Here is a 14,432-nt window from a genome sequence, read left to right as displayed (position 1 = left end):
TCTTAATTGCCCCATAACATCATCTCCCAAGACCCTACTTTTTCAGAGAAGAAAAGAAGGAATGATTTGTCTGTCTTAGATCATTCAGAGGAAATGTCCTGAATGTCACCTTCTCCAGTCCCAGCTTGTGGGTGGAGGAGGTGTTATGCCCATTGGGTGGCCGGAACAGTGGAGACACACAGTGTTAAGTAAGCAGCTCATCCAATGAAACTCAGAACAGAGTAGATAGGGCTTATGCTTTAAAGCCCTGCATTTAGTCCACCACTCACATGGCCTCTGAGAAACATGACCCCTTGACTTCCACCATGACTGGACACATCAGGGATCCAGGATGTTCCTGATCCAAGTCAGGGAGGTGGAGCTGCTGACTTGAACCCCAGGTCCTGACATGTTTCTTAACAGGAATATCAAGGAGGAGCCGGATTTCACAGAGAATGTGGATGGGTGGAAACCAAAGGACCTGAGATTCCTTGGAAATGAGCTGAGGGCCGAGCTGGCTGGGGTGAGCCCACATGGGCAGAATAGAAACCCTGACTCTGAGAAAAATCAAGCAAACATTCAGGAGCAGCTAGTACTTTCCATCTGCACATATAGACATATATTATAGATGAGAAGCAACTGCCGAAAGGCACTAGCTTGCTTCCATTCAGTCCATGGGTGGCAGAAATAGGAATGGAGCTAAAGCCACACTCCCCCCACCACTAATTCACGTTACTGCAGCAACTTGCCGGAACAGAACAAGACTGCTGACTCTGAGCTGGGGGCTGAAGGAGCAGGGAGGTAGAGTGGGTGCAGAATGGAACGAGGAAAAGAAGAAAGTGTTGTCAGATTTAGAAGGAAAAAAATCAATACTTGGGACAGACTTAAAATGTATTCATTGTTAATCCGAAATTAAATTTAACTGGGCATTCTGTATTTTATCTGGCCATGCTACAAATAAGGGATGAAAGGAGAGGGAGAAATGGAGAGGCAGAGAAGATGGGCTCACACTCTTGGAAGATGGTGGCAGTACCCGCAGTTGGGGCAAGGATGTAATGGGGAGGATGGCTCAGCACTGGGGGGGTAGCATGGAAGACGGTGTGGAGTGTCTCACCCTTGTCTCCTGAGGGAAAGGCCCCTCTGCCATGCTGCAGCAGGGACAGAGGATGAGGAGTGGAACTTTTGCATCCTTGGGGCTGAGGCTGCCATAAACAGTGTTGTTGGATTATCTGCACTTGTCCAAACTCCTACTGCAGCTCACAGCCCCCATTTTGAGCAGAGAGGGGACTTGCTACATAAGGTGGGAGTGGGCGAGGGGATGGGTACAAAGAGCGTAGGCTAGGGCTAAAGCTGAGAACCAAAATGTGCCCTTCGGTATCTGCTGATGCCCAACCAGGCAAACCCTCTCCCCTCCACACACACAGTCAGTGGGAAGCAGCTCTGCGGCTCCTGGCCTCCAGGCCTCCAGTCTCACCCTGGGGCCAGATGCTTTGCTCAAGTTCTGAGCATCCAGGAGGTGATATGAGGAAGGAAAAGGACCCCACCCAATCAATTCCAGCAGTGGTCAGCAAACTCCATAGGGCAGGAAGAACAGGACCTGCAGCTTTCCCACTCTGTGAGAAGGGAAGTTAAATCCCAGTTTCCAGAAATGCCAGGAAGAGATGGAGAAGGAAAGGCCCCAGCTGCCCTTGGGAGGCACAGATGGTATCGGCAGGCTGTTTTCCTTAAGAAAGAGGGGTCACATTTGGCAGTTGAGGCTGAAAGTCTGGGCCACTTACCCTGCAGACCCCAGGCCAGGGAAACCTTGTGTGCTGGTGCTAATTAGGCACTAGACCCACTTTCTTCCCCAGGAACCCAGCACTGTAGCAGCCTCTGCAGAGACTCCACTTTCACATCACACCAGTAAGGTCAGGTTTGTCCCCCAACACATGGTATCAACACACACAAGCGACAGAGGAGCAAAAGCAAGACCAGAGTGCTAGAGAAAACTTTATTGTATGTATACAAAAGGTGATTCAGTTGTGTTCTGAAGGGCCCCCTGCTTCCCAGCTCTCCTTGGTGGGGCTCAGAGCTGACTTACTAACCATAAACAAAATAAAAGACAACCCACAGAATGGGAGAAAATACTTTCAGACAAAGCAACCAACAAGGGATTAAATATACAAACACCAGCAGCTCAATATCCAAAAGACAACCCAATCAAAAATGGGCAGGAGATCCAAACATTTCTCCAAAGAAGACGTACAGATGGCCCCAAAACACAGAAAAAGATGCTCAACATCACTAATTATTAGAGAAGTGCAAATCAAAACTACTGTGTGGTACCACCTTACACCAGTCAGAATGGCCATCATCAAAAAGTCTATAAACAATAAACGCTGGAGAGGGTGCAGAGAAAAGGCAACTCTCTTATTACACTGTTGGTGGGAATGAAAATTGGTGCAAGCACTGTGGGAAACAGTAGGGATGTTGCTCAGAAAAACCAAAAAGAGAACTACCATATATCCAGAAATCCCACAGCTGGGTATCTATCTGGAGAAAACCGTAATTTGAAAAGATATATGCACCCCAATGTTCATTGCTGCACTATTTATAATAGCCAAGACATGGAAACAACCTAAATGTCCATCGACAGAGAAGTGGATACAGAAGATGTGGTACATATATATACAATGGAATATTACTCAGCCATAGAAAAGAATGAAATAATGCCATTTACAGTAACAGATGGACCTAGAAATTATCATACTAAGGAATGTCAGACAGTGAAAGACAAACATCAAATCACTGACATGTGGAATCTAAAAAAAGGATACAAATGAACTTATTTGAAGAACAGAAACAGATTCACAGACTTTGAAAAACTTATAGTTACCAAAGGAGACAGGTAGGGGGTAGGAGGTATGGACTGGGGGTTTGGAACTGGCATATTCACACTGAGGTATATGGAATGATTGGCCAGCAGGGACTTGCTGTATAGCACAGAAAACTACCCAATAGTCTGTGATAATCTACGTGGGGAAAGAATCTGAAAGAATTGATGTGTGTATATGTATAACTTAATCACTCCACTAAATGGGGGCTGGGGGCAGTGAGGGGGTCACCTATCATAGTAGGTGAAAATAACTGTAAGAAAAAATAACTGAAGAGAAAATAACTGAAGAACACAAATATCTGTTCACACAGTACTGGTTCAGTTACAGTACCTCCCTCCATTCCATGGATCATCATACCGTCACAAATATAAAAGAGGTATCAGACCAGCAGAACATCCTGTAGTGTATTATTGAAGCATGTTATAGAGTATACAGAAACTAGACCATTATATTAAAGTACATATATAACAAAGCCACCCAAATATAGCTACACTGAGATGTTGCTTAACAGTGATTTGAGCAAGGGGAGTTCCCGTCATGGTGCAGTGGAAATGAATCTGACTAGGAACCATGAGGTTGCGGGTTTAATCCCTGGTCTCGCTCAGTGGGTTAAGGATGCAGTGTTACCGGGAGCTATGTTGTAGGTCGCAGATATGGCTTAGATCTGGCATTGCTGTGGCTGTGGTGTAGGCCAGCAGCAACAGCTCCAATTGGACCCCTAGCCTGGGAACCTCCATATGCTTCGGGTTCGGCCCTAAAAAGACAAAACAAAAAAAACCCCAATAATTTGAGCTGTAGGAAGTTTAGGAAGTATCCAGATTTTCTGGGATGGTTATATATTTGCTTGTTATACCTGCTTGGTAAAGGGGGGGGGCGCTATTAGTGCACTGTCACAGGCGAGCTTTTTCCTCAAAGCACCCGTGGGACAGAGCGGCAGTACAGGTCACAGGCCAGCCCATGGGTGACCCCTCCCAAGCCATGATCTCCTCAGGGCCTTCCCCTCCCCCAGCTCAGCATCTTGTCCACCCCCAAGCCCAGAGCCCACACCCACAACAGATTCAGTGATATCCATCTGCCACACAAGCCCAAATCCCCCCAACTTGGTCCTGCTCCCCCTTTAGCATGGTGATACCCTTTCTTTGGGTGAGGATAACCAAAAGTTACACACTGTAACAGCAGTTACACACTGAGCTTTCCCGTTTATCAGCTGCCAGCTGCCAATAGTGCAGACAGAAAGATGTGCACAGTCAGGAGAGTAGAGGGACCACAGCCTGCCCAGGAGAGAGGTCCTGCCCCAGATCCCAATACCAGTGTGGCCATATTAGCTGTGTGATGGTGGACAGTCACTTGGCCTCTCTGAACCTTCCTTTCCCTGGTCTGTCTGTACCAAGAAGAGTCCACCTCCATTTCCAGGATATGGATTTCTCATGATGTGAGTGAAGCATCTGGGTACAGATCTAGCTGAGGCCTTTCATCTCTCCTAAATACCCAGCTTCCAGAACCCAGGGCCTGCACATTTGGGTGGCTCACATTTCCATTTCAGGAAAACAAAATAAGGAAGGCGCTTCCCTGCCGTCCCACAGCTTGGAAAAGGGAGCACTCACCTGTATGAGATGGTGGTGTAAAAATAGGATTTACAGCCAGGCTCAAAGGGTCTCCTCCAACCCCAGAAGCTTGTCCAGCAGATGATATATACACAGAAGGATCTCCTCCTGGGCTCCCATGGTCCCCAACACATGGTCCCTGTGTTGAACTACCTTATGCCTCGTTTATCCAGCTGGGCACTGCAGGGAGAAGCCAGGCCAGCCTGTGACTGTCACAGCCCTGGCCCATAATAGGCCTGTAGAGGGAGAGAAAATTCTCCCAATGTTTCCAATTTCCTCGCAGTAACCCTGGTTTAGAACAAGGGCAGTTTGGAACCCTTGGCTAGTTTCTGCCATGGGGTGCTGGTTAAGTTACAACTTGACGTGATAGTGGAGTTCTACATAGCCTTGGGTTCTGAGTCCCAGCTCTCAATGCCTATCCCACTGCCATTCTCAGGGGTGAGGGTTGCCAGATAATACGGGCTACTCAGTTAACTTTTTAAAAATTTAGCACATATATATCCCATGTAATATTTGGGACTTATTTAAACTAAAAAATTCATTGTTGGAGTCCCTGTCATGGCTCAGCAGAAAAGAATCTGACTAGTATCCATGAGGATGCAGGTTCTATCCCTGGCCTTGCTTGTGGGTTAGGGAGCCAGCATTGCTGCAAGCTGTGGTATAGGTCACAGACACAGCTCAGATCCTGTGTTGTTGTGGTTGTGGCATAGGCCAGCGGCTATAGCTGCAATTCGACCCCTAGCCTGGGAACCTCCATATGCTGCGGGTGCGGACCTTAAAAAAAAAAAAAAGAAAGAAATCATTGTTTATCTGAAATTCATGTTTAACTGGAATGCCTAAATTTTTATTTGCTAGGAGTTCCTATCGTGGCTCAGTGGTTAATGAACCCGACTAGGATCCATGAGGATGCTGGTTTGATCCCTGACCTCACTCAGTGGGTTAAGGATCTGGCATTGCTGTGAGTTGTGGTGTAGGTCGCAGATGCAGCTCGGATCTGGCGTTGCTGTGGCTGTGGAGTAGGCCAGCGGCTACAGCTCCCATTAGATCCCTAGCCTGGGAACCTCCGTATGCTGCAGGTGCAGCCCTAAAAAGACAAAGAAAAAATTTTTATTTGCTAAATCCGGATGACTTACTGGGGATCCAGCACCTCTTTCCTGGGCTGACCCCCAACTCTGCCCAAAATAGCCCTGGTAGGGGAAGCAGGTAACAGGAAGAGAATTCCCTGATCTCCAGCTGCACCTGGGGCATGGCCCTCACCTCATCCTCTTCCATATCACTGTTGAGCATGAAGACCTCCACGCTGAACTGCAACATCTCATTATTCTGCTGGGACCAAGCCAGAACTAGGGCCTATGGAGAGGCACCTGGGGGACAGACAAGGGGGCTAGAAGGACCATCACCTCAGAGACTGGCCAAAATAAGTTTCCTGGGAAGCCACAGAGAGGCTCACATTGCAGGACCTTCTTGCTCCTTAAAACCATGTTAAAGGATGTCTACCCCATTACTAGAATCTGGGGACGTATGTGTTTAGCCTGAGCAAAGGGCAGAATTACAAAGTCGGCCGCGAGTGAAGGACTCGGAGGCCCTGCAGCAACTCAAAAGCCTGCTCCTTGGCTGGGAAGAACAGCCCATCCTCTGCCAAGCTACTCAGCCCAGATAGGCAGCTTCAGACCCTGGCAAATTCAGACCAAGCACAAAAAAAGTTGGTCACCAATGACCAAGTGCAAAAGACAGACGTCTACAGGTGATTACACCAGCAGCCCACCTAAGCGAGACTCCAGACTAGACCTGAGGTCTCTGCCCCTATCTCCTACCCACCTCCCATAGCCCACAGACCCCTGGTTGAAGACAAAGGTGTATATCCTCTGGGAGTGGTTCAGGTACCGGCTCTGGGAGCCCACACACTGGTCCACGTAGAGCTTCATGGCCCGGTTTAGCACTGGCTGGAGGCGAGCTTCTAGGATCAGCCACAAGTCTTCTACATAGGGAGGCAGCAAGGCCACTGAGGGAAGAGAGACCTTCCTGGTATGTAGTCATGGCCACCTTGTAACAAGCATCTACTGCATGCCTGGTAGATCACAGCCATTGTTCCATTCCTTCCTGGATGGTCCTAGAAGTGTTATGCCCATTTTTCAGAGAGGATAACAGAGGCTCAGAGAGCAGCTGAACTTCAGTCCTTACCCTGCCTCATCTACCAAATGGGTGCTTCCCTGTCCCACCAGGGACAGAAGACCGAGGCCAGGTGCAGGGTGGTACACAAGGCCCACATTCTGCCCTCTGTGGGCAGCCCTCAGGGGTTCACTCCCCATTCCCTTCATACATGAGTCCAGACCAGGACTCACCACACAACACCTGGAGGACTACCTGGACTGAAGGCTGAGGCCTCCTTGGAGGGGTCCAGGCAGGGTCCACGACAGGCCAGCTGCGGCCAAGCTGTCTGTCTGCTGCCCAAGGAGCAGCCTGGGCTGGGGGCCTTCCAAGGAAAAGGTGCCACAGGTGAAGGGGGTCTAGTAGTTCCCCACAGCCAGACTGGAGGGCAGGCCCTGGGCGGTTTCCCCTAGAGGGGCTAGGAGTGGAAGGAACAAAGAGATGCTGCTCAAACAAGCTTAACCAGCACTGAGCATCCTCATAGCTGCCATTAGGGGCTCCTCCATATACCCATGCGAACCACACAACTGCCCCTACTTTACAGATGTGGAAATTGAGGCTGGAAGATCCTACCATCTGCCCATGGTTACTTGCAGCTATCAGCTACAGAACTTAGATTGAAACTCCTAACTAATGGCTCTTCCAGGACTATTTAAAGATTGGGGTTGTTATATGGCAAGATTCAGATGATACCAAAGCTGAGTTTACCTTTACCCCGTCCCTACAAGTAACTGCTTTGTGTTGGTATGAGCAGCTGGCCTGTGTATAAACAGACTCATTCCCCACAGTCTCCAGCTAATGGTTTTTACCATTTGGGCTCCTGACCACCTTGCCATGCTGCCTCTAAGGATTATCTTGACCCAGAGGCCTAGGGCAAACCAAGGAATATAAAGGATTTGGAGGAATTTTCTTTAAGAACTTAAGGCAGTTGTCAGTGTTTGTTTTGTTGAGCACCTACTGCATGCCAGGCTCAGTTCTAGAGGCCAGGGGTGGGGTAGGGTGGGGGCCTCTGAGTTTAGCGTGGCTGGGGAACTCAAACCTTACGACTCCGCCCTGGTTTCTAGGAAGTTTCTGCTCAGCCTGGGACAAAGCTGAAAGCTCCCCAGACGCAGGGTGAAGGTCATGGAAGAGAAAGAGGTGATGCAGGACTCCGGTGTGCTAGGTAGTCAGTCGGGGAGGCAGCAAGGGACTTTAGGGGAAGGGGGCATGGTGGGAGGGGCTGAGTGTTGGAGGGCACCGGACAGAGTAACTCTCAGGCCATCAAGAAGGAATCCCCTCCTCCCAGTATCCCCAGGATGCCAAGTCCAACTCCTTTGGTAGCCCAGGCCAGGTGTGGTGGGATACATTATCCAGTTATCTGGGGGCTCACCAGATGCACAGCTGGCAGAGGGAAGCTCAGTTCAGGGGTGGGGAGGGCAGAAGCAGGGCCTCCACCCACCACACCAGCTCACAAGGGAGACCTGTTGCCCAGACTTTACCGAGAAGCAAAACCAGAGCAGACTGCAGAAGCCCCCTGCTGGCAGCCATAATGAGAAGAAGCATTGCTTACCCACCACAAACCTCCTTAAATTGCCCCAGAGGAGGCTGAGGAAGGAACAAGCCTCACCTGGAGCCCACAGATGAGCGTAGGGCACTGCTGAGCTGGGCCAGGCTGAGCTCTTCCACATTCCCCAGCTGTGCCCCCTACCTGCCTGCAATGCCTTCTGATTTTAGAAAGGCTCTGAAACCCGCCTCACATGGGATTTAATAAGGCTTGTAAGAGTTAATGCTGAGGGGAGGCTCACCACACAGTGGACTGAGCAGTCTCATCTGTAAGAGGAGAATGATGGCACCTCCCACACAGGCCATTACGGGAGTTACGATGCTTAGCACAGTGCCTGGCACATAGTAAGATCCGTGTTCTCTGTGGGTATCATTTGATGACTCTTGTCCAAGGGGAGGGAGGAGCATCAAGATGATTCTCTCTGGGGGAAGAAGTTGGGGAGGATTCACGGAGCAGGTACCATTAGAGGTGGACCTTGAAGGCTGAGGACAGAGGGAAATGGGGATGGGGAGGGTATTCCTGACAGGTGGCATGGCCTGAGCAAAAGGACAGAGGCTGCCTGTGCAGGGCGAGGAGTTAGGGGAGAAAAGAACAGGTGCAGGATACAACACGGTGAGAGGAGACTGTCAAGGCCTGGAGTCTCTGAATGACAGGCTGAGATGTTTGGACTGGATCCTGGGGGCTGTCAGGAGTCATGGGAGGTTATCAGAACAGAGGAGGGACTTGGGGAGATTCAGCCACCGCCAGCAGGATCAGTTCAGAAGCTTGCTCCTTTAGGCACTGGGTCTTGGAAGAGTGCCCAAGATTTTAGTTCATAAAAATAAAACCATAATGATCACTCTCAGAGGCACATCTTTGGATTATCATCCAATTATTTCCTCTGAATAAATTCTTAGGTTCAGAATCCCTGAACCATGTAATTGGCATACTTTCTCTCTAGGTTAGTTATCTGATGGTACAATTACCAATTATCTGCTCTTGAAGTATGTCTCTTGCCGCAATCATAATAGTGATTAAATAACTCTGTGAACCCCACTCTGGCCAACTGCTTTGCAAGCCATATATTTTTCCTGTAATCCTTATAGCAGCTTTAGAGAGTCATTACAGAAAATTGTACAGTGAGGAAACCAAGGCTCAGAGAGGTTAGGTAATTTGTCCAGGGTCACACAGCCTATGAGTCAGCTCTGCCTCTGCCTCTGTAAACAGCCATGTAAACTGGAAGGCAGTAGGCAAGGAAGCAGGACTGGACTTGGGGTAACAGGGGAGGTTGGAGTGACTCAACCACAATGTGGTTGTAAAGGGTTAAAAGGTAAATGAGCCATATCAGAGGAAGCACTTAGCATAGAACCTGGTGCACTAGGAGCAGTTCAGTTAAGATGCTCTCAATAACCCTGGAGGTGATTTGAACCAGTCAAGGCGGGTGCACTGGGAGGTGCTGCCTCCTTGTGGTGGTGCTGAGCATTGTGTGAAGCTGGCTGCTTGGGGATCCAACCCCCCATATGCTCCAGTCCTGGTATGGGAAGTCACTTCCCCCTACCTAGTGCCAGCAGGGGTGTGCCTCATCCTCTCAGACCCCAGGAAAGCAGTATGCTCTTACGCCAGCGTCTGACACCTCCAGTCTCATGGACCTCTCTGCACCTGTTTCCCCACCCATCAAATGAGAGCATCGAGTTAACCCAGTCACTAAGAACTGTCCCTCGTCACCTGCCCAAGAAAAAGGCAGGCTTGAGAGAGCTTCCTACCTCTACAGGGCTAGAGTGTTTAGGCTCCATGATGCCCATACCCCTGCCCCAGAGCAGAGTTGCAGATAAAATACAGGATGCTCAGTTAAATGTGAATTTCAGATAAGCAATGAAGAAATTTTCAGTGTACATATTTTCCATGAAATTAGGGACATTACGTATACTAAAGTACTCTTTGTCCTTTAAATCAAGTAAATTTAATTGTGCATCATGTTATCTGATATAGTCAGCAACCCTACCCTGGAGGGTTCAGTGTAGAAGCAAGACTAGGCTGCCAGGGAGGGGCAACTACCCATTCTGTGCTGGGTGCTTTGGACCTCTCACTTCAGCCCTCACAAGCCAATGTGGGAATCTCCGTCATTACCCCTACTTCACCAAGATGCTCAAAGCCACACAGCTGATGTGCACAGGGACCAGGGGAGTTGGGGCTGGAGCCTACAGGATAATAGGCTCAGGCCATTAGCACAATGATGGAGGGAGCCCAGAGGAGGTCAGAGGCAACCTTGTAGGGGTGAACTAAGGGAGAAGCAGGCTGGAGTCAGGCTCAGGTTGTATCTGCCCAACAGGCTCCCCTCCCAGTGGTGTGAGTATTTGGGGAGACTTGCAGAAAGAGGGCAGTGCCTCCCCAAAGGAGGCTGGCAGCACCAAGGCAGAATCCCAGGCATCTGCAGACGGCCCAGTGCTGGCCAGTGTGAGTGATGTGTGGCCAGAGACATCAGCCTCCACTCTGAGGGCCCCCAGCCCTGCTCCCCATCACCACACTTGCTCATCCCCAGTAGAAAAAGAGAAAACTCAGCTTCTTGAGGATTTATTGCCAGCCAGGCCCTGACAGCCCCTGCACCAGGAGGGGCAGACAGCGAATCACTTCTCAGGGTCCCCGCTACTGCACTCCTGTTTCTCTGTCAGCCGCACTGCCATGCAGTGGCCCAGCCGAGCCATTGGGAGGCCTGGGTCCCAGCTTGGGTGATCTTAGCCATATTCCTTGCCTTGTCTGCACCTCAGTTTCCCTACCCTCCATGGGAGGATGTTACTTTTCTGTCAAAAGACAGGGCTGGGGCCACCCAGCATCCATTATGGCTCAGTATCACAGATTCCATGGAAGCAGATGGGGTTCAGGTCCTGTCTGTGAGTCGTTGCAGCTTCTGCTCTGAGGTCATTATCTCTCAGTTTCCGTTCAGCTTAAACCTACTCAGGTGTCGGCCTCGGACCCTAGGCAACTAGGTGTCCACTTCCCCTGGCAGGAGGAAGGAGGTGGAACAGGGAATAGGCAAACCCACAGGCCAGGTACCAGGGTGGAGTCAGGAGGAGCTGGGCTTCTCCACTGAGGGGTAGAGCTTGCGGAGGCTGGAGTCCAGGAGGAAGTCCACTGACCTGTGGGGCAATGGAGAGTCCTGAGTAGGTGACCAAGGGATGCTAACTGGGGAATGGAGGCGGGAGGTCAGGGCTGAGGAAGGGACTCCTGGACTCAGGACACAAGTGCCGTCCAGGTGGCAGCCATCACCCTCCTCTTTGTTCAACTGGGAAAACAGACACAGAGAGAGTAAAAGACTCACAAGAACCTCAGGGTCAGCTAGGTTCCCATGGGAAAAGATGCCTCCTCCCACTCTCTGTTGGTTTGGCTGGATTGGCCCCATCTCTAGTTCTAAGAGCAGGCACATGATCCAAGCCTGGCCAATCAGAAAAGGGAAACTGGCTCAGGAGTGGGCACCCAGTCCCAGCGAGGCATATGACAACCTTCTTCAGGATTTTTGCTGTCACTATTAAGAAGCTTCCCATGGGGGAGTTCCCGTTACGGCGCAGTGGAAGTGAATCTGACTAGGAACCATGAGGTTGCAGGTTCTATCCCTGGCCTGGCTCAGTTAGTTAAGTATCTGGTGTTGCTGTTGCTGTGGCTGTGGCTGTGGCTACAGACCAGCAGCTGTAGCTCCAATTCAACCCCTAGCCTGGGAACTTCCATATGCCACGAGTGCGGCCCTAAAAAGCAAAAAAAAAAAAAAACCAAAAAAACAAAAAACAAAAAACAGCTTCCCGTGGGGGTTGCTAAGCTGGTGGGAGGAAAGCTGGGAGCTACTGGGAGCCATCTCTGCTCCCACAGAGGGAAAGTGACTGAAGCCAACACAGAGTAGGGTAGGAAGAAGGGCAGCAGAGAGATCCAGACCCCTAATAACGTCAGTTGGGTATTTGGATCCAGCCATATCTGAAAGAAATACAACTTTGAATTTTTAGTTTCATGAGACAATCAATCCTATTTTATTTAACCCAGTTTCAGTTGGGCTTCTGTCACCAAAACTTCAAACCCATCCCCTCCAGGACGCAACTGTTTCTGGCTACCTATGGTTGTTTTCTAACACTGGATTTTCTTTCTGGGAATTTATTTGTCCTCAGTCCCATACTCTCAAGGCACCTCCCACCTTACTGCCCAAGTGCCTGCCAGATCATAAGAAGGACATAGATTGTCCTTTCTACCTCAGGAGCCCCAAGTGCTAGCCATGCCTCTGCTGTTTTTGTTCTGTGAAAAGTGGGTACACCCCACACTTCTCAAAGATTATCTCACCTGTAGAGTTTTCTGAAGCAGGGAGGGGCACCCACCTGTCGATGGGGTGGATGATGATGGGGATGGCCAGTAGCCCCAGTGCAGTAGTGGTCCACTTGCGGACAGCCAGAGGCCAGCGGGTGGCAGTGCCCAGGATGTAGAGAGAGGCAGCACACACACGGTTGATAGTGAAGCCTGGGATGGCCACAGAGGCCAGAGCCTGCCACACAAAGGTATCTACCACGGCCACGGTCACCCTGGTGCTGCGGCCTGCCTCAGGGCTTGGCACCTGGTAGGTACAAGAGACACATAACCCAGCAGAGGCAGAAGCAGGAAACTCTGTAGAAAGAAGCATGGGAGGGACCAGGGAGAGGGAAGTGAAGGTGGGTGGGGACAGAGCCACCCAGTGTTGGGTTCTGGGCTGAAGGTTGACTCATGCACAAACAGGACTTCAGTATAGATCATGTCACCTGCACGGTTGGGGGTGGGGTGCCTATCCTGCAAGCAGGACTGTGGTGTGGAATGCACCAGGCCAGGCTGTGGGGACTCGACTGTGCCACAAGGGACTTAACCATATGCAAGGCTGTAGACTGACCACAAGGGGAGTGGACTGGGGTGGGGGTTGAGGGGCAGGTTAACACTTACATCTCTTGCCTTCTTGCCTTTGTCAATGGCATCGGCCAGCACATAGGAGCTGGACACACCATAGCTCAGCCACACAACAGCTGTTGGCACCAAGGAGCGGAAGGCCTCCCCTACCTCATTGGCGTAGCCTGGTGGGGGAGGAATATTTAATTCCTGAGAGGTTGGGTTGTTCCACAAGAGGGCACTAGAGGGAGATGGTTCTTATCTCAGCCTGCTAAGCAGTAGCTGGATGACCTTAGACAAAGTGACTTTACTCCTGTGAGTGTTTCCCCACCTGTAAAATGACACCCATGATGCTCACCTGGACTCTTTCCTTATGGGAGAGCTGAGTACTGTCTCCATTCTCACAGCCTACTTGCCTTAATAGCCTGGGTTCTAGAAGCATGTGAGCTGGCTGGGGGGACAGGCAGTGAGAGAGACTAAAGGCAGCCCCTCTGACGGGGCACTCGCTAAGTGCCAGGCCTTTCTGTACCTTATCTCATTCTACCCTCACAACTACCACCCAATGAGAGAGACCTTGTGCTCATCCCTTTTTGCTGAGGAAGAAACAAGCTTAGTCAGAGCCACTGATCCAAGATGAGAGTTCAAGTGCCCTGACTACAGCCAGTGTCCAGTCATTCCACAGGGGGCAGCCCACTCATCCCCATCCACCTACTTGGGCTGCAGCTTCCACCTGGGAGACAGACCAGCAGAGACCGTGAGGGCCGGGCTGGACAGGCCAAGCTGTGTGACCTTGAGCCAGTCCAGAACCCTCTCTGAGCCCAGTCTCTGCCCCGGCTGAATGAGAACTACAGTCCTCCTCACGTTCGCCATGTCCCTGACCGGCGTCTGGGAACCCCTGCTTCCCAGCCACGTGGTGTGGGGGTCGCCGTGCCCCTCGCCCCGCGCTCACCCAAGTACCGCACCCACGTGTCCCGGAAAAGGTCGCGCTCGGCCCCCCGCGGGGGCGGCTCAGACATGACGCTTCCGCCTCGGCTTCCACTAGCGCTCCTGTCTGCGGCTGCGGGACCGGCTTAAGGTCCCAGACTGAAGGACAGGTCGTGCGGTCCCCACCAGCAGGGAGCGTCTGCAAATTCCCTCGCGCACTGGCGCCCCCCTCCCAAGCTTGGGTTTTACAGATCAATTTTCATCACGTTTTCTCTGGGGTTGAACGGTTGCGCGATCCTCTCTCCGCACTGACTGTAGTGTTGGAGCCAAAGAGACGCAGGTTCAAATACCGGATGCTACGCTTCATAGCTGTGTGACCTCGAGCAAGAGTCTGTACTTCTCTGCACCTCACTTTATTTGTTAGATAGGAAACAGGATGGGTTTACTCCTGGGGCAGTTTCGAGGATGAATTACACTCATCATTTATCGAGTTTA

General features: G+C 50.8%; 2 protein-coding genes across 6 annotated transcripts in view; one reads left to right on the top strand and one right to left on the bottom strand.

Moving 5' to 3' along the window:
• The window catches only part of SEC14L3 (SEC14 like lipid binding 3), a 55,671-nt gene that overhangs the window by 14,473 nt on the left and 26,766 nt on the right, over positions 1-14,432 (top strand). The gene's annotated exons all lie outside the window — the stretch shown is intronic.
• MTFP1 (mitochondrial fission process 1) lies at positions 10,685-14,156 on the bottom strand. The gene is made up of 4 exons (XM_047759892.1): positions 13,963-14,156; positions 13,071-13,198; positions 12,482-12,714; positions 10,685-11,263 (listed from the first exon to the last, which is right to left on the bottom strand). Exons 1-4 carry the CDS (start codon positions 14,027-14,029, stop codon positions 11,191-11,193), a joined length of 501 nt encoding a protein of 166 aa, XP_047615848.1. The 5' UTR covers positions 14,030-14,156; the 3' UTR covers positions 10,685-11,190.

Source organism: Phacochoerus africanus, chromosome 15, assembly GCF_016906955.1.
Source record: "Phacochoerus africanus isolate WHEZ1 chromosome 15, ROS_Pafr_v1, whole genome shotgun sequence".
NCBI classification, from domain to species: Eukaryota; Metazoa; Chordata; class Mammalia; order Artiodactyla; family Suidae; genus Phacochoerus; species Phacochoerus africanus.
This window is presented reverse-complemented; position numbering and strand designations above follow the sequence as displayed.

Coding starts and splice junctions, on each gene's coding strand:
- MTFP1 (XM_047759892.1), bottom strand. CDS start 14,029: ATGTCTGAGCCGCCCCCGCGGGGGGCCGAGCGCGACCTTTTCCGGGAC. Junction 13,199..13,962: donor CACGTGGGTGCGGTACTTGG/GTGAGCGCGGGG, acceptor CTCCCCCACCAG/GCTACGCCAATGAGGTAGGG. Junction 12,715..13,070: donor AAGGCAAGAAGGCAAGAGAT/GTAAGTGTTAAC, acceptor TGTACCTACCAG/GTGCCAAGCCCTGAGGCAGG.